The sequence below is a fragment of the Corythoichthys intestinalis genome, chromosome 11 (genome assembly GCF_030265065.1).
Source record: "Corythoichthys intestinalis isolate RoL2023-P3 chromosome 11, ASM3026506v1, whole genome shotgun sequence".
In the NCBI taxonomy this organism is placed as follows: Eukaryota; Metazoa; Chordata; class Actinopteri; order Syngnathiformes; family Syngnathidae; genus Corythoichthys; species Corythoichthys intestinalis.
The window spans coordinates 16,485,655-16,511,395 of record NC_080405.1 but is presented as its reverse complement, the minus strand read 5'-3'; the positions used below and the strand labels follow the sequence as shown (position 1 = coordinate 16,511,395).

Sequence of the window (25,741 nt, the reverse complement as noted above, 5' to 3'; positions counted from 1 at the left end):
CCAAGTCCTTGACTCAAGCCTATACACATAGTATACTCTGTGTGCTGTAGTAATCAGAAGCCTTCACCCTAGATTGTAGTCTATCCCTATAAACGCTTTTCCAAATACCGTATTTTTCGGACCATAAGTCGCAGTTTCTTTTCATAGTTTGGCAGAGGGTGCGTCTTATACTCTGGAGCGATTTATGTGTGATTATTTGTTTGACAACTGCCGTCTGACATGCGCAGATTAATCAAAACAAAGCGTCACGTTGCAAAACATGGAGATCGATCGTCAGATCAGCTGCTGTTTTAACTTTTCGAGTGGAAACAAAACTTCAGAATGACACGCCCTTCATTTAAAAAGTTGTGCGGGCTGGTGGAGGGATTCATGGATATAAACTTTCCGCCGGACTCCAATTAGGTGCGCTGTGCAAGTGTGCTTGGAAGCCATGTTGCAAGTGACGTTACTTACGTCACCAAGTGACGTCACCACGTCAGTACGGAGCATGTGCAGAAAGAACGCAACCAGACACCATTCCGCTTCCCTGTTTACATGATATAATTTTACTTCTAATCGGTTTGGGAAAAGGAATATTCCACCCCTGTGAAACGGAATGAAATTCCATTCGGTTTGGGCCTGTTCATTCCGAATGAGGTGTTTATATGGAACACATTTATTCGGTTTGAACATCTAAACCGATTGCAATTGGAATATTTGGCTCCATGTAAACGTGGCTATTATGCATATATGCACCGGCATCGTCACAAACGTGATTACACAAAACGCAACCAAGCATCGCATCGCCGCATTTCCTCCTTGTCCTGAGTCCTCACAAATAAAAAATAGAATTTTTTTTTTTTTTTTTGGGCTCGTGCCTACAAATAAAGCATATAATTTCGGGTTTTTTCGGGCTTGCGCAAGCAAATCAAGTTAATTAAACAGGCTTTAATACCCGCGGGTCGGTTGGGTCGGGCTGGATTTTTTAAGTAACTTCTAGCGTCATAATGCTAGCATACCGTACACCTATTCAGCATGTTGTTCTCTATTGTATTTTAAATTGCCTTTCAAGATGACATGTCTGTTCTTGGTGCTGTATTCTATCAAATAAATTTCCCCCCCAAAAATGCAACTTACAGTGAGACAAATAAGTATTTAGTCAACCACTAATTATGCAAGTTCTCCCACTTGAAAATATTAGAGAGGCCTGTAATTGTCAACATGGTTAAACCTCAACCATGAGAGACAGAATGTGGAAAACCCCCCCAGAAAACCACATTGTTTGATTTTTAAATAATTTATTTGCAAATCATGGTGGAAAATAAGTATTTGGTCAATACCAAAAGTTCATCTCAATACTTTGTTTTGTACCCTTTGTTGGCAATAACGGAGGCCAAACGTTTTCTGTAACTCTTCACAAACTTTTCACACAATGTTGCTGGTATTTTGGCCCATTCCTCCATGCAGATCTCCTCTAGAGCAGTGATGTTTTGGGGCTGTCGTTGGGCAACACGGACTTTCAACTCCCTCCGCAGATTTTCTATGGGGTTAAAACCTGGAGACTGGCTAGGCCACTCCAGGACCTTGAAACGCTTCTTACAACGCCACTCCTTTGTTGCCCTGGCTGTATGTTTGGGATCATTGTCATGCTGAAAGACCCAGCCACGTCTCATCTTCACTGCCCTAGCTAAAGGAAGGAGATTTTCACACAAAATCTCTTGATACATGGCCCATTCATTCTTTCGTTTACACAAATCAGTTGTCCTGGTCCCTTTGCAGAAATACAGCCCCAAAGCATGATGTTTCCACCCCCATGCTTCACAGTGGGTATGGTGCAATTCAGTATTCTTTTTCCTCCAAACAAGAGAACCTGTGTTTCTACCAAAAAGTTCTATTTTGGTTTCATCTGACCATAACACATTCTCCCAGTCCTCTTCTGGATCATTCAAACGCTCTCTAGCGAACCGCAGACGGGCCTGGACGTGTACTTTCTTCAGCAGGGGGACACGTCTGGCAGTGCAGGATTTGAGTCCCTGGCGGCGCATTGTGGTACTGATAGTAGCCTTTGTTACTGTTGTCCCAGCTCTCTGTAGGTCATTCACTAGGTCCCCCCGTGTGGTTCTGGGATTTTTGCTCACCGTTGTTGTTATCATTTTGAAGCCACGGGGTGAGGAGGGAGTTGAAAGTCCGTGTTGCCCAACGACAGCCCCAAAACATCACTGCTCTAGAGGATATCTGCATGGAGGAATGGGCCAAAACACCAGCAAAAGTGTGTGAACAGCTTGTGAAGGGTTACAGAAAACGTTTGGCCTCCGTTATTGCCAACAAAGTGTACATAACAAAGTATTGAGATGAACGTTTGGAATAGACCAAATACTTATTTTCCACCATGATTTGCAAATAAATTCTTTAAAAATCAAACAATGTGATTTTCTGAGTTTTTTTTTTCACATTCTGTCTCTCATGGTTGAGGTTTTCCCATGTTGACAATTACAGGCCTCTCTAATATTTTCAAGTGAGAGAAGTTGCACAATTAGTGGTTGACTAAATACTTTTGCTCCATTGTATACTCCGGTGCGACTTATATATGTTTTTTTCCTTTTCATTGCACATTTTTTGGCTTTTGCAACTTATACTCAGGTGCGACTTATAGTCCAAAATACGGTACAAACTGTTCCATATTCATTTATTCATTTTCCAAGCTGCTTATCCTCACAAAGATTGGGGTGTGTTGGAGCCTATCACAGCTAACTATGGGCAGTAGACGGGGTACACCCTGAATTGGTTACCAGCCAATCGCAGGGCACGAGGAGACAGACAACAATTCATTCACGCACCTAGGGACAATTTAAAGTGTTCCATTAGCCTACTATGCATGTTTTTGGGATGTGGGAGGAAACCACATTACCCGTACAAAACCCACATAGGCACGGGGAGAACATGCAAACTCCACACAGGAGGGCCGGACCCCGGAATTTAACCCTTCATCACAGAACTGTGAGGCAGACGTGCTAACCACTTGGACACTGTGCCGGCCCTTTTTCAAATAATTATGCGAATCATATTTTTCTCTGAATTTTTTTAAATAATTGATGCAATATGGCTTGAAAATTATGCTAAAATGTGTCATACTCTACATCAGGGGTCTCCAAACTTTTCCACATTGGGCCGCAGTGGGTGTAGAATTTCATTCTAACAAAACAAGATGACACCTTTTCATCACTCTGGTGCTTTACACGTGTAATCAGTTGATTGCAAATTGCTGCTTGTTTTTGGCAGAAATCTCATTGGTTAAACTGTCTGTGCTTGATCGGTCGGAACAAAAACCAGGACCCACAGCGGCTCTTGAAGACCAGTTTAGAGACCCCTGCTCTACATAGTTTTCATGTCATCAAGTCATGGAGAGTTATTTTAATGTGTTCAAACAAACCTCCCAATGTGCTGTTTTTTATAAGTTTCATATCGGCAGAACCGAACTGAAAAATTCCTTTATCTTGTTTGGGTGCATTCAAATTCAAATAACGATAAAGCTATTTTCAAAGGTTTATGGTACAGATTGTATTGCATTGTGTATTATCTCCCCTTCACCCTCAAAGAATTAGGTTTGTGAATGTTTGTAATTATAAAAGCTAAAGTGTTGTGGTAAACATCTCCTAGAAACTAGTAGGTTTCATTCCCGTGGCGGTGCCAATACTATACTGTACATCAGGGGTCCCCAAACCTTTTCCTGTGAGGGCCACATAACTTTTACCTTCTCTGATGAGGGGCCGGGGTCAGTTTGTAACAGAAAAAGTGTGACAATTGCAGGAGTGCCTAAATGTAAAAATCTATTGTTTTTCAGAAAGCCACAATCAAATAACCCTTTTTGGATTCTACACGGAACAAAAGTAAATAAAATAAAAATAATATAATATGGTATAATATAATCAGGGGTGCACATAAGTGGTCCGCATGCGCGCATGCGTACTGGACGTAGACAAACGCGCTGGCCCTCAACGGCTTACATACGCTTTTGCGTACCGATGGCTGACCACTGTATTTGCGGCGGACACGAGAAAATCACTTCTCAAAATGTCAAAGAGGCAGGCCCCACTGAATAATTATTTCCGTGTTCCCCCACCCCCGTCAAAAGACAGACAACAGAGACGTCACCGGAGCTACCGGAAAAAAGGACTTTTGCCCAAAAGTGGCTGCAGGAGGTACCATGGCTAGAAGCAAATGATGCTCGCACGGAAATGTGGTGCAACATTTGCCGTGAGAATCCCAATGTCGTTAATAGGAGCAGCGCATTTTATGTAGGGTCAAAGAATTTTAGCCATCCAAACTTTGAAAAGCACGAAAAAAACAGAGCATGTGGCAATTAAGCAAACTATCGATGTCAGACAGGACCCCACTCGCCCTATGGACAAGTGGCGGAAAAAAGTTATTGAAGAACAGCGCCATGCACTGACACGTGTTTTTGCTCGCATTTCACAAAGCTAAACATGCACGTTCAATGAGCTCTTATGAGGAGGACATCCCACTTTTACAAAGGCTTGGAGTTAATGTGGGAACCGCATATGAATGCCCGTTATTTTGAATTAGTGCTTTTATGTTTATTTCTTTACATTTCACTTCAAAGTAATGGCAATTTTGTTGTGCCAGTTGATGTTAATCAAGCGTTAATTGTTTATATAATTAATTAAAGTAAGTAAACTTACTAAGTTAGTTACTTAAGTTAACTTAGTTAGTTAAGTAAGTTAGTTAGACTAAGTAAAGCTTGTCATAATTTTATCGCATCAGGCGGGTCGGCTCTCAAGCTCAATGAGGACCGAGTCACATCTCCAGGTTCTCCTCTGAGGACCTGGGCAAAAAAAATATGTGCACCCCTGAATATAATATAATATAATATAATAATAACACTATTAATCAACTAGATAATAACCAAGTAACCCTCTCTGGGTTATTTAAAGAAAAAGCCAGGAAATAAATAACAAAAAAAAAAAAAAAAAAATGTTCAGGGGGCCGGACCAAATGTGGAGGCGGGCCGGGGACCCCTGCTGTACATCTTTACTCATACATCAGGCTTGTACATTGGTATTGGTGTATATGTATCAGGACATTTTTTCGAGTTGAAGGATAACTTCTGTCACCCGTGCAGAGATACTGTCAAGTAAATAAGACTAGCAGACGAAAAATTTTGCATTGCAAAATAAAACACAAACTCTTGTTGGTCATCTGGTAAATGCAAATTACCCAGGGCATTAAATAGATAAACCTTGACTGTTCTGGTGTCTTAGAAGTAGAGGTGTGCAAAATTTCCGATTCTTAGATTATTCGCGATTCGGCCGTGGAAGATTCGAGAACGATTCACAAACATCCAAATTCCGATTATTGAAATATGCCAAGTAAAGCAGAAGTACGACACACTCAGCGCGCCGCGCGGTCTTCGGTACGCAATTAGGGACGGAGCGAGAGTAGCTAAACATCATGCTTCTCATTACCCGGCCCCTCTGGTAACGCCAATGCTCAACTCACGGCTCTAGCTCAACTCATGCCTCGGGATGGGAATCGAAATCCGATTCCAATTCGGAACCGGTTCCGAGTGTTTCGAGGCCTCGACATCACAATGAAAAAGCCTTAACGATCCCTTTAACGATTCCTAAAGACGCGTATTGCGTCGACTCGTGACATGTGTTGTTGTCCAGACGCATCAAACTAGCATGGCGCCAAGAACCACTCGCTCCAAAGTTTGACTACACTTCACCAGGAAAGAGTGTGAAAATGAAAGGTTACGACGGGTAAGCACGAGCATTGCAGCCATAAACATAACAATGACAGCACGTAGGTTCAAACGCTCGAAAGGGTGTCTTCACGAGGAAAAATTACAACAAAGCGACTTGCAGTCATTTCAAGGTGGAGATAACTGCATCGGGAGGGAATACGATTGCGCTGTCCTCACAGAGAGGCTCAGTCCTGGCTATAAAAAAATAAATAAATAAAAGTCCCGGCTATACAGCTAGCTAAACTCCCAAATGACCATGCAGAAGACGTTGGTATAATTTGCTGACTTTATTCAACCATCACCTGAAGAGTGAAACTAAGAATAGAAATGAAACAAATCAATTTCGTCCCCAATAACAAACAGGTTTGCATCAACGTAAATCAGCGATGATTAGCTGCTAATACCAGTATGGTTAGCATTCGTTCGCTAGCATTAGCACATCGTTCAAACCACTACACAACTGGATTTAAGTGTCCGATCGCGAGTGGAAACACAACAACAACAACACAAAAGATGATACATACAGGCGTTGCCTCTGTAGATATTAACATTAACAAAGAACGTAGGCTCGTAGAAGTGTTTCCCTCTCTCACTCACTTGGATGCGGCAATTCTTCTTTGGGTGTATGCGCGCTCCAGCAGTCCTCAAACTGCGGCCCGCGGCCCAAATACGGCCCGCCTCCACATTTGGTCCGGCCATTTTGATTTTTTTTTTTTTTTTTTTTTTTTCCCGCAATCGTGTTATTTATTTTCTGGCCTTTTCCTTGAAGAATTCAGAGAGGGTTATTTGGTTATTATCTATTTAATTAATAGTGTTTTTATTATTAATTATTATTATTATTATAAAGAATCCAGAAAGGGTTATTTGATTGTGGCTTTCTGAAAAACAATAATTTTTTACATTTATGCACTTCTGCAATCGTCACACTTTTTCTGTAACAAACTGACCCCGGCCCCTCATCAGAGAAGGGAAAAGTTATGTGGCCCTCACAGGAAAAAGTTTGGGGACCCCTGCTTTAACACATATTGCCAAAGGCAGAACAAAAACCTATCTGCCAATATATACCAATATTTTTTATTTCTATTAGATAAATGTTTCAGTAAAATGTTACACATTCTTGTGTATTTGCCACTTATTGCCACAGTTAACATTGAGGCTTTGGGCCTCTTTTGATCTCGTTGTGAGTTTGTAAGGTTGTGACTTCTGATTAAACAAACTCGATGCCAATCAAAACGTTTGTTCTTTTTCCCCAAATTAGAATCGATAAGAGAATCGATAAAGAATCGAATCGTTAAGCAATATCGATAATGGAATCGGAATCGTAAAAATCCTATCAATTCCCATCCCTACTCATGCCACGAGATAAAAAAACAACAACAACATACCTGACTGCTGCCGAAAAGCTGCTACAAGCCACATTATTTTACGGTAGATATCATTTATATAGGACTAGATGCATTATAGCTTCGGTATCGTTACCAGCACATCTACAAAAAACTAGATGCGGGCGTTAGTAACGGCCGCCATCTTAAAGCAGTACTCTTATCTGCAAGGCTGTTGTTGCGAACCTTCCAAGCGAACCTAATTAACTTTTTATCTAAAATACTCCTAAATCGGTAAAATATTGACTTGAATCTATCTTTAAAATAGTTTTAAAACTTTTACATGTTGAAAGTAGACAAAAGAGAAATTATGGAATAACAGGAGCAATTTTAACAACTTTAACGGTTGATTCACAACATTAAATTAATTGAAAGTAGTTTAAAGCTGCTGATATAGAATGGGGACTGGAGTTTTTTTTATTTACTGTTATTTTTGTATATTTGTTTACTGCTATATGTTAACTTGATATTGAAATAGTAGTTTGGTTTAGCCTGAGAGGATTTTTGAACAATTTTGGAACTAATGTACAAAACAAATTAAAAAAAAAAAAAAAAAAAAAGGAGTGGGGTGCATCAATAATCGTTTTATAATCGAATCGGAGCCTCTGAATCGTAATCGTAATCGAATCGTTAGGTGCCCAAAGATTCCCAGCTCTACTTAGAAGGTGCTTCCTAGGGTTAGGGTTTATAGGGTTGTTTTTAAGTGTGTACGTTACACAACCATTACAACTATGTCTTCTTCATGGTCCCTTTGCCGACAGGAGCTAAATAAAATAAATCTGAGAAGGTTCTATTTCTTCGGACCATAAACTAGGGAAGTCTCGATCACATATTTTTGCGCCCGAATCTGAGTCATCTGATTTTAACAATCGGACGATCCTGTGTACTGATCTGATACCTCCGCAGTATAGTAAGGCGGAAAAAAAAAACCCCTTCCAAATGTGTATCTGTGTTGTTATACGATACCTATCTCAATGTGTTAGCCATGCAAAATTGTTTGTACAGTAGATGTGTTGAAAAACAAAACAGAAACAAACAAAAAAACAAATCAGTGATGCAAACACTCTTTTAGGATGAGTCAATTCTATGTGGAAATTCACAACCCGTGTTCTAGTTCAGTTCCTACTGCTATCGTGACATACTCAAATATAAGTATTTGTAGGAACTCAAACATATTCTGAAAACAACCTTGATGCATCTTTGAAAATCGTATCCAAATCGCCCAGAAATATGGTTTTCAATCATGGAATGAGCTGCTACTTGTCAGGACTACTCAGGAAAAATGATTAGCCTCTTTTCATTCCTTCATTTACCATAATGCTTATCCTCACGCGGGTCGCAGGGGTGGTGGAGCCTATCTCAACCTAAAATGGGAAGAAGGCAGGGTAATACTCTGAACTGATTGTCAGCCAATTGCAGGGCACAAATAGACAAACAACCTTTCACACTCAGAATCACACCTAAAGAGACCTTGGAGTGTTCAATGAACCTTGCATTCATGTTTTTTTGAATGTAGGAGGAAACCAAAATACACGGAAAAAACACACAGGGACAGGCACAGGGAGAAAATGCAAAATCCACACAGGAAGGCAGGAGCATGGGATTGAATCCTCAATCTCAGAACTGTGAGCTGTTGTGCTAACCAGTCATTCACAGTGCTGCCTTGATTTTTGTCTAGAATAGAAAAAAAATCAGGAAAAAATATATTCCTTGTGTCATGTTTAAATGTGTCTGCTTCCCTATCTATTAAAAGGGCACATGCACGAATCACGAATCACCTGAAAGACTCATTTTTCATGTTTTGAAATCCAATACAGCTTTTTTCATATGTACACCACCTCCATGAACCTCATATTAAAAAATATGACTTGATTATTTTGACAACGATTTCTTCAGACCGTGCGTAATTAGGTAATTCCATTGGTATTTGCTGCGTTCTGGTGCCAGAAACCCAAAGGTGTACACTATATTGGTACCTTAATAATCTGCCTGAGTCCACACAGAAAAAGTATGGTAGATTTCCTGACATAGTGGCGTTGAGTCTTTGGGTATTTAACTGCAGAGTACCAGTGTTGTTTGAGCCTATTAAAGTAAGGTTTTTTATTTTTTATTTTTATTCAAATGCAAAAAAATTTTTTTAGACAGTTGTGTGTATATATTAAGGGTGTAACGGTACATGTAATAGTATTGAACCGTTTCGGTACATGGTAGTCGTATCGTAACGGACGCGTACTGAACGAGTTTCTGACGTAATATAACCCTTACTTTTTGAGGCTGTGAGTCGATCGGGTTACAGTTTCTTAGTGTAGATTATATTTACTCCGTTTTCTCTACTATAATGAGGACCAACACGGTAGGACAGTCCTGAAACGTCAACGGCGCGACAACGTGGCCGCCGCGAGAACGCAGTGAAACGCGGGCGTTAGAGTCAATCAGCCAATGCACACCAGTCGCAGTGCGGCCGCATGTAAGATGTGTCCCAGAAGCGGCTCAAGGCGATGCACGCGGAAAGGACGGCAGAGTTTATTATTTGACGTGAGACGCGGCCCTCCTGCATCAATACCACTAGCTAGGATTGGGCCGGAAGTCACTCATGTAATAATACGGTTGATCCGGTCGATTTTCAAACTAATATGCAATCATAACCTACTTTTTAATTCCATCAGATCTCTTGAGTGGTAGATCGGGGCACAGTTGACTTGTCTTTGTTGATTTACTGCTGTCTTCTCTGCTATAATAATAACCAATACGGCCGCATGTTCAATACAAAACCATCCTACCACAACAAAACAAGTAGGAGCTAATATTCACATAGGAACTAAAGTTATACAACATTAAATTTACAATATAAATGAATACTACATCACATTCGTAAAATATAAACATATAATAAAATAAATAATAGCCCATTTAAATAAAATAACTTGAAATGAGCTAAAACACCTGTAATTAAATAATAAGAATAATACACACATCCTGCTTACACAATTAAATTTATTAATTTCTGTGTGGCGCTTTAACTTGAGAAAATCCACCAATAAAGCTTTTGAAAACCGTTCATAAGAAAAAAAAAGTTTCATTGAGGCATTTCATTTCTAAAATACATGTTAAAGTCTTTGTCATCGGGATTGCTTTTCTCTTTAGCACAGGACTGCTACTTCTTTCTTTCAGAAAGAAAGGTGACCAATACGCGGGGTCTGAAAGGCAAATTGTTGTTGGATTATCTTTAAATACCCGCTATTTTTTGAGCAGAATTCTAGTAGCTTTGTATAGGCTAATGTTCCTATTGTTGAAAGCACAAAAGTGTGTAATAAACAAATAGCATATTTATATTTTGCATTTTGTTTTTTTACTGTACCGAAAATGAACCGAACCATGACCTCAAAACCGAGGTACGTACCGCGCTAGACTTTTTCGTTGTCTGTCATTCTGACTGACATGGTCATAAAAATCCGGTCATAATCTATTTTTACCCGTCACTTAAATTTTTAAAATGATAATAATGACATATTCAATAGTATTTAGTTTTCATTCATTTTTAATTAATATTCTGTCCGAACAAGCTTAACAGAGAATCCACACCGTGCCATCACACATCAAGCAGATGAATATGTAACTTTTTCTCTGCAGTGACAAAAACAGCTGACTGTGACCCCAGTAGGTAGGCTACATATGGAACAATGAAATTAACAGTTCACCTGCTGTGGCCTGAACGCAGTCTCACACCTTCCTCCTGGTGCGCATGGACTTGAATTGCATGCCCGCTTGTGCATAATCAAATGTCTCAAGAAGAAACTTTTTCGAAGAAACTTCGGAAACTCAGTTGCCTTGACATTTTTCCGAGTAAGGCCAACGACGTCATGCATCAAGAGAGACAATAGCTAATTAATATGCTTACTCGCCACCCTGTAGTCTGGGGTGTGAATTGCAACCTGTCAAAATGACAGCTGGACTTCAGTTTTTTCCGTCACCGTTTTAAAAAAACGGTCAACGACGGAAAATATTCGGTTAACGCGACCCCTGATATATATATGTATATACAGTGGGGCAAATAAGTATTTAGTCAACCACTAATTGTGCAAGTTCTCCCACTTGAAAATATTAGAGAGGCCTGTAATTGTCAACATGGGTAAACCTCAACCATGAGAGACAGAATGTGGAACAAAAAAAAAAACAGAAAATCACATTGTTTGATTTTTAAAGAATTTATTAGCAAATCATGGTGGAAAATAAGTATTTGGTCAGTACCAAAAGTTCATCTCAAAACGTTGTTATTCACCCTTTGTTGGCAATAACGGAGGCCAAACGTTTTCTGTAACTCTTCACAAGCTTTTCACACACTGTTGCTGGTATTTTGGCCCATTCCTCCATGCAGATCTCCTCTAGAGATGTGATGTTTTGGGGCTGTCGTTGGGCCACACGGACTTTCAACTCTGTCCACAGATTTTCTACGGGGTTGAGATCTGGAGACTGGCTAGGCCACTCCAGGACCTTGAAATGCTTCTTATGAAGCCCATTCTTTGTTGCCCTGGCTGTGTATTTGGGATCATTGTCATGCTGAAAGACCCAGCCATGTCTCGTCTTCAATGCCCTTGCTGATGGAAGGAGATTTTCACTCAAAATCTCTAAATACATGGCCCCATTCATTCTTTCCTTTACACAAATCAGTCGTCCTGCTCCCTTTGCAGAAAAACAGCCCCAAAGCATGATGTTTCCACCCCTATGTGCCACAGTGGGTATGGCGTTCTTCAATTGCAATTCCGTATTCTTTCTCCTCTAAACACGAGAACCTGTGTTTCTACCAAAAAGTTCTAATTTGGTTTCATCCAATCATAACACATTCTCCCAGTCCTCTTCTGGATCATCCAAATGCTCTCTAGAGAACCGCAGACGGGCCTGGACGTGTACTTTCTTCAGCAGGAGGACACGCCTGGCACTGCAGGTTTGAGTCCCTGGCGGCGCATTGTGTTACTGATAGTAGCCTTTGTTACTGTTGTCCCAGCTCTCTGTAGGTCATTCACTAGGTCCCCCGTGTGGTTCTGGGATTTTTGCTCACCGTTTTTGTTATCATTTTGACGCCACCAGGTGAGATCTTGCATGGAGCCCCAGATCGAGGGAGATAATCAGTGGTCTCGTATGTCTTCCATTTTCTAATAATTGCTCCCACAGTTGATTTCTTTACACCAAGTGTTTTACCTATTGCAGATTCAGTCTTCCCAGCCTGGTGCAGGTCTACAATTTTGTCTCTGGTGTCTTTGGTCATAGTGAAGTTTGGAGTGTGACTGACTGAGGTTGTGGACAGGTGTCTTTTATACCGATAATGAGTTAAAACAGGTGCCATTAATACAGGTAACGAGTGGCGCCTCGTTAGACCTCGTTAGACCTTGTTAGAAGAAGTTAGACCTCTTTGACAGCCAGAAATCTTGCTTTTTTTTAGGTGACCAAATGCTTATTTTCCACTATAATTTGGAAATAAATTCTTTAAAAATCAAACAATGTGATTTTCCTGTTTTTTTTCCCACATTTTGTCTCTCATGGTTGAGGTTTACCCATGTTGACAATTACAGGCCTTTCTACTCTTTTCAAGTAGGAGAACTTGCACAATTGGTGGTTGACTAAATACTTATTTGCCCCACTGTATATATAGTTTCCCCAGATGAGCATATGCTAAGAGAAGGGAGAAACAGTTTTGACATAACTCCCAAAACCAGGCAGTTATCCTGTTACTTTTAAGTCATTAAAGTTAATGCTAATTTGTTTCTAAACTATCAAAGAAGCACCGTGGCCACTGACTTTATCGCGATCCTTACGATGTGTGACTTAAAATGACATCATACAGATGGCCTAGTTAAATTGGCTGGGAATAACACTTATTGCATTCGCTGAAAGCTGTGTAATGTTGCCATTCTTAAACATAAATGGTTTGTTTTTAAGTGTGTACGTTACAGAACCATTACAACTATGTCTTCTTCATGTTCCTTTTGTCGGCAGGGGCTAAATAAAATAATACATTGTGATTTACTGTGTTTTTTTGGGTGTTTTATTCTAAATAAAATTTGTTATATTCATTCTCTGACATCTCCTAAGATTGACTTTTGATATGATTTTGTTTAGTGGGAACCATGAACTTATTTCCTTTAAAGAGAACAATTATGTTTTCCTATAAACATTTATTATGATGAAAAAGTTTGCTTTAATAAGTGAGGATGTGTCCTGAGGACATGTAAGCTTGATTGTCAAATTACATTGTTGCAGTGTTGCCAAGATAATGGGGCAAGGAAAGGGCCTCGAGTCAAGGCAATTTGCCAACCAGTGGTTTGATTGTTGTTAAACAGATTAGAAAATGCTTAAGTGCGGCATTTAAAAATTAGCCTGTGTTATACACAGTATTATACTACTATTAAATGGTGGGGTTAATGACTCATGAACGTTCTGATTTAGCAACAGTAGGATTTGTCGTCTATGCTATGTTTATCGCAAAGAACTCGCGCTGGGCAGACACCATTTACAACATTAGATTTTAAGATTATTAACAAATCCATTGAACGAGTTAATTACATGCGGCAAAACGTCACCGCGCAGAATCTTCCACTGTATGTCCAGTTGTTGCTGTTCACTTTTTTCAGTTAGCTTTGACAGAGTGTTTCAAAGTAATTGCTAGTAACTATCAAAACTAAAAAAAAAAAATAAAAAAATAAGAGTTCAATATTCTCCACTAAAATCTTCTTAATTTACAAAATTCTTCATGCATTTACAAATGGTCCAACAAACTGTATTAACGTGCAGAATAGAAAGAGAGAGAAAATATTGTATAAAATATAATACAGAAAATATATTTTTTAAATGCAGTAAAATTACTGCATCGCCACTGTTTCTGCCAAGCCAAACCATGTGAAAATTGGTTGTGACTTGAGCAATCAATGGTTATTTAAAAGTACATGCGCCATTGACTATAAAGTTATGTTCATTGAATGGCCCCAATGCAAAATGGCCGATCAGTGATGACACTCATTGGCTCAAAGCGCGCATCGCTTTATATATGAGATATTTATGGTTGCGCACCTGATACAGAATGTTCAATAGAGAATATAAATGCCGCAATTGGAAAACGAAACAATTGTATCGATTTACTCCCTAAATCGGAACAAAACAAATGGATCATAGGGGTGAAAGCAGCCTTAAACGCATCCACTTGGGGAAGGACCTCATCCCTGACCTGGACAGGGCTTTCCACCTTTTTCCGACTGAGGAACGTAGTCTACTTTGAAAGAGAACGTGCAAATTTCCACATTCATAAATGAACTGCATAGACAGACACATAGGGTAATCGTCATAGGTTGCAAATAATTTGGCTCTCAGTCCAAATGAAATCTGTGGTTGAAGTCGAAGCCAGTGGTCCAAAAACCAAATGCAAATGCAATCGAAGAAAGTTGGAACCAGATTGATGAAGCGCACCATTTGTCACTCACCCATGCTTGAAAGACTAAATGCAAGCTTTTATGATTGCCAGAGGTGGTGCAACAAAGTATTAGTTTTGTGTTTGTTTGATCATTCCATATTTTTCCCTTTAGAAACAAGTGATTCCATATTTTTTCCCTTTCTGCTTGCTCCGAAAATATAACTGTAACTGACTTATTATTTTTTCGGTTGATTTTTTTTTTTGGTGCTTTTTAAAGCTAGAGTTTCCATTTGAAATGACAAACTCTGTGTCATGTCTACATTTTGTTTTGTGTTTTTTTATACACAAAAGAAAGTGAACAACCAACAACGAATAATTTCTGCCTGGAGTTGTAATGATAAACTTTCTTGAGATGATGTTGAAATTTTTGTTTAACTCTAAAGTATAACCATCAAGATTATGAAAAAATAAATAGAGGTATTTCGCGGTTTGAGTAGTGAATGTGATATTTGAGTTTAAACCTTTTGAACTACTGAGAAAAAAAAAAAAAAAAAACGTTACATGATACTCCAATTTGATGTGATCAACATGTACTGTAGCTCTTGGAAACACCTTGGTGATCTTATTTCCACTAATAAATAATTATTATTTGTGGTGACCATCTTGTGTATTGGTGCATTCAACATAGATGTGGGGTTCGGTTCACTTCTGTTCTTTGTGTGGTCATTTTCTGTCATTTACACTGTGCCCTCCCTCCCAACAGAACATACACATTAAAACATTGGCTGATGATATGGTAAGGTGTTGGGTTTTACTTTGGCATGTTAATTTTTTTGGGGTGCTTTGCTCATACTCATCATTTCATAATGGTTGCTTGAGATGTAACTGAAATAAGCAAATGGATCAAACATACATTGTTGCCAACAGAGAAGAGTAGTGATATAATAGTCTTCTGTAAAATAATTCAGCATGTCTCTGATTTTGTGACAGCTCCATGTTTGATCCATTAAAGAATATTTCAGTGAAAAAACATCATGCATGTAATTATCATGTTTATTTGTTTTTATACTGGTATATCTTGGATTGTTTGATTTAGATGACAAACAAAATGCATGCATTACCAGTCAGTAACTCAAAAGGACAAAGTAAAAGAATGTTGTTTTTTGACATGACATTTAATATTTGTAAACTATTATAACTATCCATGTTAGCGGTTTATTAGCAAGAACATATTATGTTTGTAAGGAAGGCTCAACTGCACTTTATTACAATGTAAATTCAGCACTATAGAGCACACCCCATTATTAGCTGCACCGCCCAAATTACCCTAAATTCAAGAGAAATATTTATAAAATACTTTGAATATGTCAAACGGGACTATAATATGGGATATTTACATCGATGTTACATAGATGTTACACGGAAAGATGTAATTGATCAAAAATCTCGTTATTATCTAAACTAACATCATCAACATGTGTCATCCTCATTTATATTCTGCATCCCGATCATTTACATGCCGGTATCAGGGAAGCCAGCGTTACTTACTTTTTAAAACCACAAAGCAATTAACTTTAAAAAACAGGTTGCTACAGTCATGAAGAAGAAGAAATAAAATCCACTTCACCTTGACTTAACTTGACTTTGAAAGCACCCAAAATTGCAACCTCACCATGACACTCTGGCCTCTGAGCCACTAAATCCAGGTGTGTTAAAGCTGCGGGATTCAAAAGGACAGGAAAAAAAATTGCGCCTTCGTAGTCAGAAAATATGACACTTTCATAGGCCAATTGGATGGAAATTAAAATATTAAAATAATAGTGATACAACATATCCAACCCCACGCAGTATTAGTTAGTATTTGCTTTACCTTTCTGTACTACCCTCCTACACCAATAGTTAGCTTTAAATCGTTCTTCTGTAGTGGCACCCAAGGTCTTCTTTTGAATACAAGTCGGCTTGTAGCTGTAGATAAATCGCCTTTCAAGCATGGCCTCAGGAATGCTATCACTTGGAATTGAAGCTAAGAGTGTTTTCGACAATGCACTTAGAGCCCACTGCTATGCTCAGAAATTCAGTGTGTTTGCATAAAAGGAGCACTCGCGCTAGTAGGTAAAGTGTTTGAAATAGGGCTGCAGCTATCGATTATTTTAGTTGTCGATTAATTGATGAACTAGTTAGTTTGAATAATCGAGTAATCAGATAAGGAACATAAAAAAATTAAAATACCTGAGCTGAGTCTCAAATGGTATTAAAAAAAAACACATGAGGTTCTAAGTACAGCAAAAGAACGATTGGCTAGCTTACATAGCAAAAGTCAGCTAAATTAAATGCTATAAAAACTTTTTATTTATTTATTTTTTTTTACAGTGCTCTTAACAAATGGTTCAAACACATATTTCCACAAAAGTCGGCTAAATATACCTATAAACTAAATTATGAATGCATTAAAAAAAAACATTAGCTCAAACAAAAACTTGGATTTCAGCTGGATTCAGCCATGTGAAATGAGTTATGTCATATTGACTGTTGCCACTAGAAGGCAGTGTATCCACCCAAATCAATAAAACTAAATACAAAGACTTTCAAAACAAACCATTACAGAACCACTTTAATTAAACGAATACTCGAAGCAGCAAAATTCAATTTGAATTTTTTTTTCTAATCAAATTACTGGAGTTAATCAATTAATCGTTGCAGCACTAGTTTGAAAGCACCCAAAGTGGCAATATAACCATGATGCTGCAGCCTCCGGCCACTAGTGATGGGCGATATCAGTGATTTTGGATTCGATCCGATACCAAGTAATACCAAGGCAAAATATTGCGATCCCGATCCGCTATCGATACCGGAAGTTCGTATTTTATATTCAACACATACAGTATATATTTATATACACAACCCTGCAGAGTTCTCAGCCATTCTGATGATATCTAATGTACAACTACCACAAGCACTCAAAAACTATTAAAAGTCTCTGTGTCAAATATGCATTGCAATGGAAAAACTGCTGCTTTTAATAACTAGCAAAGCAGTTTCCCTATAAACTCACAAACCAATCCATCAACAACAAAATCTGATTAGTCAGTCTCACTCTTTAACCCTGACCCTTAAATTCATATACACAGAACATTTCCCTGCTACACGTTGTATTTGATCAAATTTTAATCTACCTAAGTTAAATTTTTTTGATCTAATTAAAGAACGAATTAATAGTAGCATGCTACTGCCCTCTAATAGTAGATCATTAAAAACAAATCCAGTAAACAATAGTCACTTGCAATTAAAAAAAAAAAAGTAATAATAGTTAATATTAGAAATACAGTAAGGGGAGATGTGTCTACTTTAAATGTTAAGTAATAATTTATATATATTTTTTATACCCACCTTGCTTGGTAGTAGTTCACTTGACTATCCTATGGAATGTTATGTGGGCTGATTAGTCCTCATTGTATCAAAAATTAATAAAATGGAGACTCACATTTAGGTTACTGTGATACTTCACTGTTAAATATGTCACTATGGTCATTTTACCTTTTTTATATAATGCGGTATGAACTTTGCTTTTCACAAACAAGGTGTAGCTATAATTTTCCATTACAAAGCATATTCAATGGTGCTGCAAAGTTCTTTTACGTAAGATGACAAAAACGCCATATTTATCGTTTCATAATGCACATCAGCCACTAATGCTTATATCGTCTCTGATTATCTATTAGCAGCTACGTTACCTGGATAAGTCCTGCCTTTCGCAAACGCCACTTCTAAAGAGCTTTGCATTTGCTCCGGCGGCGTGGTCTTTTTTCTCGTGTCCTCCTCGGCTTGAGCGGCACGTTTTTCATTTAATTCGTCATGTGCTTCGGGATGCACGTTTTTAAGGTGTTTCGTGAGGTTTGTGGTATTACTACAATATTTGACAGTTTTGCCACAAACTGTGCACTTAGCCTCGTTGGTATTTATTGAATTGAAATATGTCCAAACCAGACTTCTTTTACGTTCTGTCGTCAATGCCGCAGCCATGCTACCAAGCCTACCAGCTTCCAAATGTTTGTTGTGGCTGTGTTGGTGCCTCGTGAGAGGGGCGGAGGAAAAGCATGCTGATCGATACACAGGATAGGGACGTAAATAGGGGTGGGAGCAGACGCCGGTGCACTGCTTATGTGGGTGCACTGCTTACGTGTGTGTAGAACGCGAAAGGGAAACGTAGTACAAAAAGTGTGCACAAAAATATAGCCAAAAGATAGACAATGAGAATATAATACTGTATATTAATTTCAAATATCGCTACTTTTGCTTGGGGATCGATAACTAAATCTCAACGCGCTGGATCGAAATATCGATATTTTGGTATCGATCTTCCCATCATTACCGGCCACTAAATCAAGCTATTTTAACTATTGGAGGAGCTATCGGAGCCACGTGGGCTGAAAAATATGTTACTTTCTTAGACCAATGGAATATAAATATTAAAGTTAAAGGGTTAAAAAAATTCCTTACTTCAAGGCGTATTTGGCAATATTTTTTTTGCACTAAATTGCATTATGCAAATTACGTTTGATAATTACATTGAAGTCATTACTATTATATGATATAATTCGCTCTGTCACGATAAATATTATATCATCTTATCGTCCAATAAATAAATTGGCCAACATTATTATTATTATTTTTTGCTATATCAACTCATTGTCTCACATACGTATAAAATGGCCAACACCTTTGTTGGGCGCGATAAATTACGTGTCATCAGCAATCAATGGCGCTGCCTTGTTCTCTCTTCTGTCAGCAAATTAACTCTCTGCTGGAGGAATGTTTCACGCACATACAAGACACTGGTGAATAAGGGTGTACAATACTGAAAAGTTTGACATAGATCTAATCCAAGTGACTAAAGGGCAAGTATTGCCGACACAGATCGATTTTAAAAAGTATATGTATTGTAAGGCGGATGGATCATCATGACCTTAAATTGTTTTTTTTGATGATTAAATTATATTACAGATGGACCGATATGGGTTTTTCAGGACCGATACCGATTACCAGTAGTTAGAGGGGCTGATAACCGACTCTTGGATCTGATATGCATTTGCAGTAAAAGTGTAAATATTGGCATAAAAAAATTGAATAATGTAAACACTGAACTTCATTGAAATGCCTAAAGCATGTTTATTGAATCAAACAAAAAGAAAATAATAGCGCCAGACGTTTCTGAGGCGCAATACAAGTGTAACTTCATTTACCATTACCATTTAACCAAACACAAGACGGGGTGAATACTAGAGGCGTGCGAAATTTCCAATTCTTAGATTATTCGCGATTCGGCTGTGGAAGGTTCGAGAACGATTCACAAACATCCAAATTCTGATTATTGAATTATACCAGGTAAAGCGGAAATAAAACACAGTCAGCGCGGTCTTCAGGACGCAATGAGGAACGGACCGAGAGTAAATATCATGTTCAACTCATGCCACTAGATTAAAAAAAAAACAATAATACCTGACTGCGGCCGTCAGCCACTACAAACAGCGCCCAGTTGCTAGTTGCTACAAACATACGGCAACATACGGCTATGGTAGATATCACATATATCTAGAACTAGATGTGAAATGACAGACGTCGGCCGTGTTAGATCATATACCATGAACTGGATGCGAAATGACAGACTTTCCCGCGCTAGTAAAAAGGCGCCATCTTAAAGCAGTAGACTTCTCTAGAAGGCTCTGTTGTAGCGAACCTAATTACTTTTTATCTAAAAAAAAAAAAAAAAAACAAATCGGCAAAATCTTGACTTAAATCTATCTTTAAATGATGAAACAGTTTTAAAACTTTCATGTCGAAAGTAGACGGAAGGGAAATTATGGAATAACGGTGCAATTTTAACAACTTTAACGGTTGATTCACAACATTAAATTAATTGAATGTAGTTTAAAGCTGCCGATACAGAATAGGGGCTTGAGTATTTTATTTACCGTTTTTAACGGTTAACTTGATACTGAAATAGTAGTTTGTTTAGCCTGAGAGGTTTTTTGAACAATTTTGGAACTAGTGTACAAAAAATTAAATGTGGGGGTGGGGTGCATCAATAATCGATTTATCATCAAATCGGAGCCTCTGAATCGTAATTGTAATCGAATCTTTAGGTGCCCAAAGATTCCCACCTCTAGTGAATACCAGTGCTGGAGAAAGCAGGCAAGAGATAAATAGCCCAGTTTTAAATTGATTTTTTCATATTTGCCCCTCCGATTAATAAAAAAGGCCGATAGCCATATATGTCAAATTTCCAAATATCGGTGCCGAAAATCAGCCCGTTTGATGATCGGTCTATCTCTAATTTATATGTTGTAATATTATTTCAGCAGAAAAATAAAATGAACAGTTCTACTGTTTATCGGGATAAATTTCTGGGAATAAATACCACCCCCAAAAAATGTTATTGTGACAGGCTTCCTTACTATATGTACTGTGTTGTCTCGTTTAGTCAGATTAAGCAACTAATACAGTGTACCTATTATTGTTTTACTAATATTGAGGTACAGTAGATGACAGTGCAACGGTGGATTTTTAACAAATTTTACCCTCCAAAAAGATGAAAGCAATTGATTTTTTTCCCTGCCAGAATAAATGCTCAGAACGCCCTGATCCATACTTTTACTTTGCCAATTTACTGACTGGTTCAAAGTAAAACATTTAAATTGAACAACACATTACAGTGTGCATGAATTGAGTGCTTTTCAAAAACACTGTGTATGTCCTTTAATCTAGCACATCCCTTCCATTCCATTCCATACTAATCCTAACAATTAATTGCATGTGGGGGGATGGTTATGTTTCTTTTTTGTTCATACTATATGTAGAGGATGATGTTTATGCCAGTCTTGACGTTAAGTAAATTGCGCATTATTACTGTATAGACCCTACCCACGTGACATCACAACTCCTTCCTCCTGACTGGTGCCGCCCAATTGTCCGTCAACACATCATGTTTACCTGTTACGGCTACGTACATTCCTCCTATTTACGACGTGTTTTTCTGCTCGTTAACATTAATAATCAAAATGGTGAAGGCGTGTGTGGCGGTCGGTTGCAATAACAGAGAAGATAGACGGAGAAGACGGAGAGACTTGAAGTTCTACCGGATTCCGAGAGACCCGGAGAGAAGAGAGCGAGATGGGCTGCTGCAATTCGACGAGAAAACTGGGCTCCAAACGATTACCACAGATTATGTAGTAGTCATTTTATATCTGGTAAGATGCATTTAATATATATTTTGAGGGTTTTGGGCTGACAACCACAATTAAGATCATTGCTAGGCTAATCGCCGACAACATACACGTATGTATGTAGTGAGAGTGCTATCGCTAAACCATATAAACATTAACAGCCCTAGCTCCATTGACAAACGACATGAAATACATTAGACTTGACAGTGGATGTTAGCAATAACAAAAGATTTTGAATTGAAAATTTCGTAACTCACCTTTCCAAGCACAAGATAGATTCCTGCCGAATTTTCGTGGACGAGGACCTGTTTCACCCAACCAGCAACGAAGTATTTATAAGCCTCCAAGCTCTTAAAGTTTTTAAAACTTTCGTGAGAATAGGCTGATTTTGTGTGGACAAGATAGTTGTACATATCAGGGTAGCTAGCAGATGTCAGGCAAATACGGCGGAGACAGCGGGTTGAAAAACATCGATTTAGGCATCAAATATGAATCTGGCGAATCGATAAACTGAAGCTTTTCCACATAACGCCTTTTATGCAACGCATCAAGTGAGTTTACGGCATCTGAAAGCACCGGGTCTTCCATGAAATGCATTATAAATTGCTCGATCAATTGAGACCATTGATAATACAGACACAAAATGACGGACAAGGGGGCGGAACCATACAGCGAGCACGTGATTTTGTGACGTCGGTGGGTAGGGTCTATAACAAACACGTGGTCCTCTAGGTAAGGTGGTAAGTGGCATTTTGTGAGGTTTATACAGTATTTACTTTTTTCTGCATTGTTGTCCGTTTCAGTGACAGTTTCATTAGTTTATGTCACAAAGCCAATATCATTTTAATTTAAAGTCCCATTGCCATATGCCAAAATGTCTTTTTTTTTTTTTTTGAGAAGAAGCAAAAAAAAAAAAAAAATAACATACTGATCATTTAGTCTTGGTGACCTTGGCATGTGCACTCAAAATTGTCAATATTGTTTTCTGGTGGAAATTGGCAAAACGGTTAATCCCTAATTTCCTTTTTTATGTTGTATAAAGACTAATGTGTAGTAACTTAACTAAGTATAGCACAACTCTATAAAATATTTACATTCAGTGAATTGGAATTAAAGGCAGTTACAGTAATTGGAAAACTTAATAACGCAAATGTTGGGAGTGATATCTGAAATCTTGTGTTTTTCTTGTAGCGTGATCGCATTACCAGTTTCAGAAAGACGGGAATGAAGAAGGAAAAGCCCCTCATACAGCATCCGACGGACCCTTTCTCCACCCAGACTGAATTGCCCATTCCTCAACCGCTTTTCGACGACCGCTCCATGAACCTTTCGGAAAAGGAGATCATTGATCTCTTTGAGAAGATGATGGTATGTTTGGCCACTTACTATTCATCCTTTGTAGTCATACTGGGAATAAAATCTTTATGTTTTCCTTAGTCGTCACAAGCAGCGGTTTAGTACAGTTGGAACTTTGTTGCCACTAAATGTTCATTTGGATGAGATAAGGAATCTGTAGTTTAAAGGCTATATCACTTCTTGCCTTGCACAATGCGTGGAGCAATTTGTTTACTTCCTGCATAATCTTTAGTTAAATAATTTCTGATAATTGGGTGGCATTACTGCCACCTATAGGACAAAGGTAGCCTTAGTTTTACATTTCTTCTACCTATCTTCTTTCTTCTCTGTTAAGTCTGATCAAATTGTTAATTCATATTGAGTAATGTTTCTTGGTCAAAAAGCTTAAAGTTTACATGTTTTTGATCACAAAATATTTCTTTGGAAGAAAATTACTTGGTTTAACTTTGCTCTTACCCAGATCTGCACAAATGCGTTTACATTCACAGCTGTAACATCCGGGTAACTCATAATTATTTTACACACACTTGTTTCACTCAATCCATCTTCTTGACCCAAAATAGACTTAAATTATATTTAGTATTTGGATACAGTTACAGATGTCAGGTTTTTTTCCCATCTACTTTCAGGATGAACACATTGTCACTGGCCTCTGTTGGGTCAAAGCACTGTCAGTCTACAATAACAAAGGCACACTTAGCTATAGCTTATGGGTAATACCTCAGGGTATGGTGTGTCTGTCTGCCATTTCTCTCTTCTTACACAATGCCCTTTATTACCAGGCGCTGTTCAATATGATCACTGCTCCTATTTTCTAATCAGGTTCCGGCTTGAGTATTTTCTTGCCTGGTTGCTCATCCTTGTCACTCAGTTCACTTCTTAGTGACAATGTTTGTGCTCACAGTAGCGTGACATTAAACCCCAGCTGAAATTTGCCTGCCGAGAGACGACACAGAAGGCAGGTTTGGACGGGGGTTGACATTTGACAGACACTGACACTCCTGAGCAGAAAAATGGAATTACAATAATGAATTTAAATCCAAAAGGGTTATTCATTTGTGACCTTCTCAAGCAACTCCTTTTCACTCTAGGAGTACAATTGAATCTATGTACTATTTGCAATTTGACCACCATTTTATTGAAAATATTCTCAAAATTATTCTGTACGTCATGCAAGATCGAAGTGTATTTTTTTTAGTAACTAATTGTTTCACATATTTAGCAATTTTAACAGTGCAGTCTCAAAGTGAGTAGCTAAAATGCAGTTAATATATACTTACCTTGTAAAATCAGAGGAGTTTAGGGGACTTAAAGAAATCCTATCAGACTTCCTTATATCTTAAAGTAAATCAGGTAAGACTTCAGTAAATTTGGCAAGAGTTAAGCAAATTTTCAATGATTTCGGCATATCTTTTGAGATTTAGCCAAATATCACGAGACTAGCAATTGGAGAGAATTCGGCCAAATCTAACCAGATTTACACAGATTTTTTAAAGGCACATATACAGTGAGGAGAACAAGTATTTGATACACTACCAATGGCAGTGTATCAAATACTTGTTCTCCCCACTGTAGGTATTTTTTAGTAAATGTGATAAATAAACATAACTTCGAAAACTTCATTAAAATTAGCGAGACCTCAGCAACTCTTTTCAGACTCTACAAGACTTATTTAAATCTGACAGCAAATCGTATTTAGAAGTGTACCAATCAGTTTACAAGCACACATCTTGCCAGTCTTCAACAATGCCCATTTTGGCTTACAAAACTTAAGAAAAAAATTTTGCAAGACACCTGCAATGTGTGCCACATTTCAGAGACACAGACCTGGTGAGACTACCACTTCTATTGCAAAAGCGCTGATGGCCAAACAAAGTTATAGAACTGGAAAGTGACAATAAGTCAACGATGAAGGAAGATTTGAAAACTCTCCGTAAAATTGGCTCCATTCAGCCTTTTTGTGTAGACACCATCCATGCATCTGGCACGTGTTTACATTTGGATAGTTGTCTTGTTTTATTTAGTAGCTGAATAGAGTAAGAAAGTTTTTTTTTTTATTGCTTATACTAGTCCTTCTAAAAAAATTAGCATATTGTGATGAAGTTCATTATTTTATGTAATGCACTGATAAACATGAAACTTTCCTATATTTTCGATTCATTACACACAACTGAAGTAGTTCAAGTCTTTTATTGTTTTAATATTGATGATTTTGGCAAAAAAGTCAAGAAAAAAAAATCCCTATCTCAAAAAATTAGCATAGTTCATATAACCAATTCAAAAAAAGTGTTTTTTTAATACAAAAAAGTCAGCCCTCAATTAATTATACAGTATCAGCAATGCACTCAATACTTGGTCGGGAATCCTTTTGCAGAAATGACTGCTTCAATGCTGTGTGGCATGGAGGCAATCAGCCTGTGGCACTGCTGAGGTGTTATGGAGACCCAGGATGCTTCGATAGCGGCCTTAAGCTCATCCACAGTGTTGGGTCTGGTGTCTCTCAACTTCCTCTTCACAATATCTCTATGGGGTTCAGGTCAGGAGAGTTGGCAGGCCAATTGAACACAGTAATGCCATGGTCAGTAAACCATTTACCAGTTGTTTTGGCACTGTGAGCAGGTGCCAGGTCGTGCTGAAAAAT

General features: G+C 38.2%; 1 protein-coding gene across 7 annotated transcripts in view; it reads left to right on the top strand.

The window, feature by feature from the left end:
• The window catches only part of diaph2 (diaphanous-related formin 2), a 647,336-nt gene that overhangs the window by 19,407 nt on the left and 602,188 nt on the right, over nt 1-25,741 (top strand). For 6 of the 7 annotated variants that reach the window (XM_057849922.1, XM_057849920.1, XM_057849918.1 and 3 more), the window contains exons 3-4: nt 15,288-15,320; nt 22,936-23,112. In XM_057849922.1, the coding sequence (XP_057705905.1) occupies nt 15,288-15,320; nt 22,936-23,112 (210 nt within the window). The remainder of the gene's footprint in view (nt 1-15,287; nt 15,321-22,935; nt 23,113-25,741) is intronic. The other variant, XM_057849923.1, reaches the window with a different exon arrangement.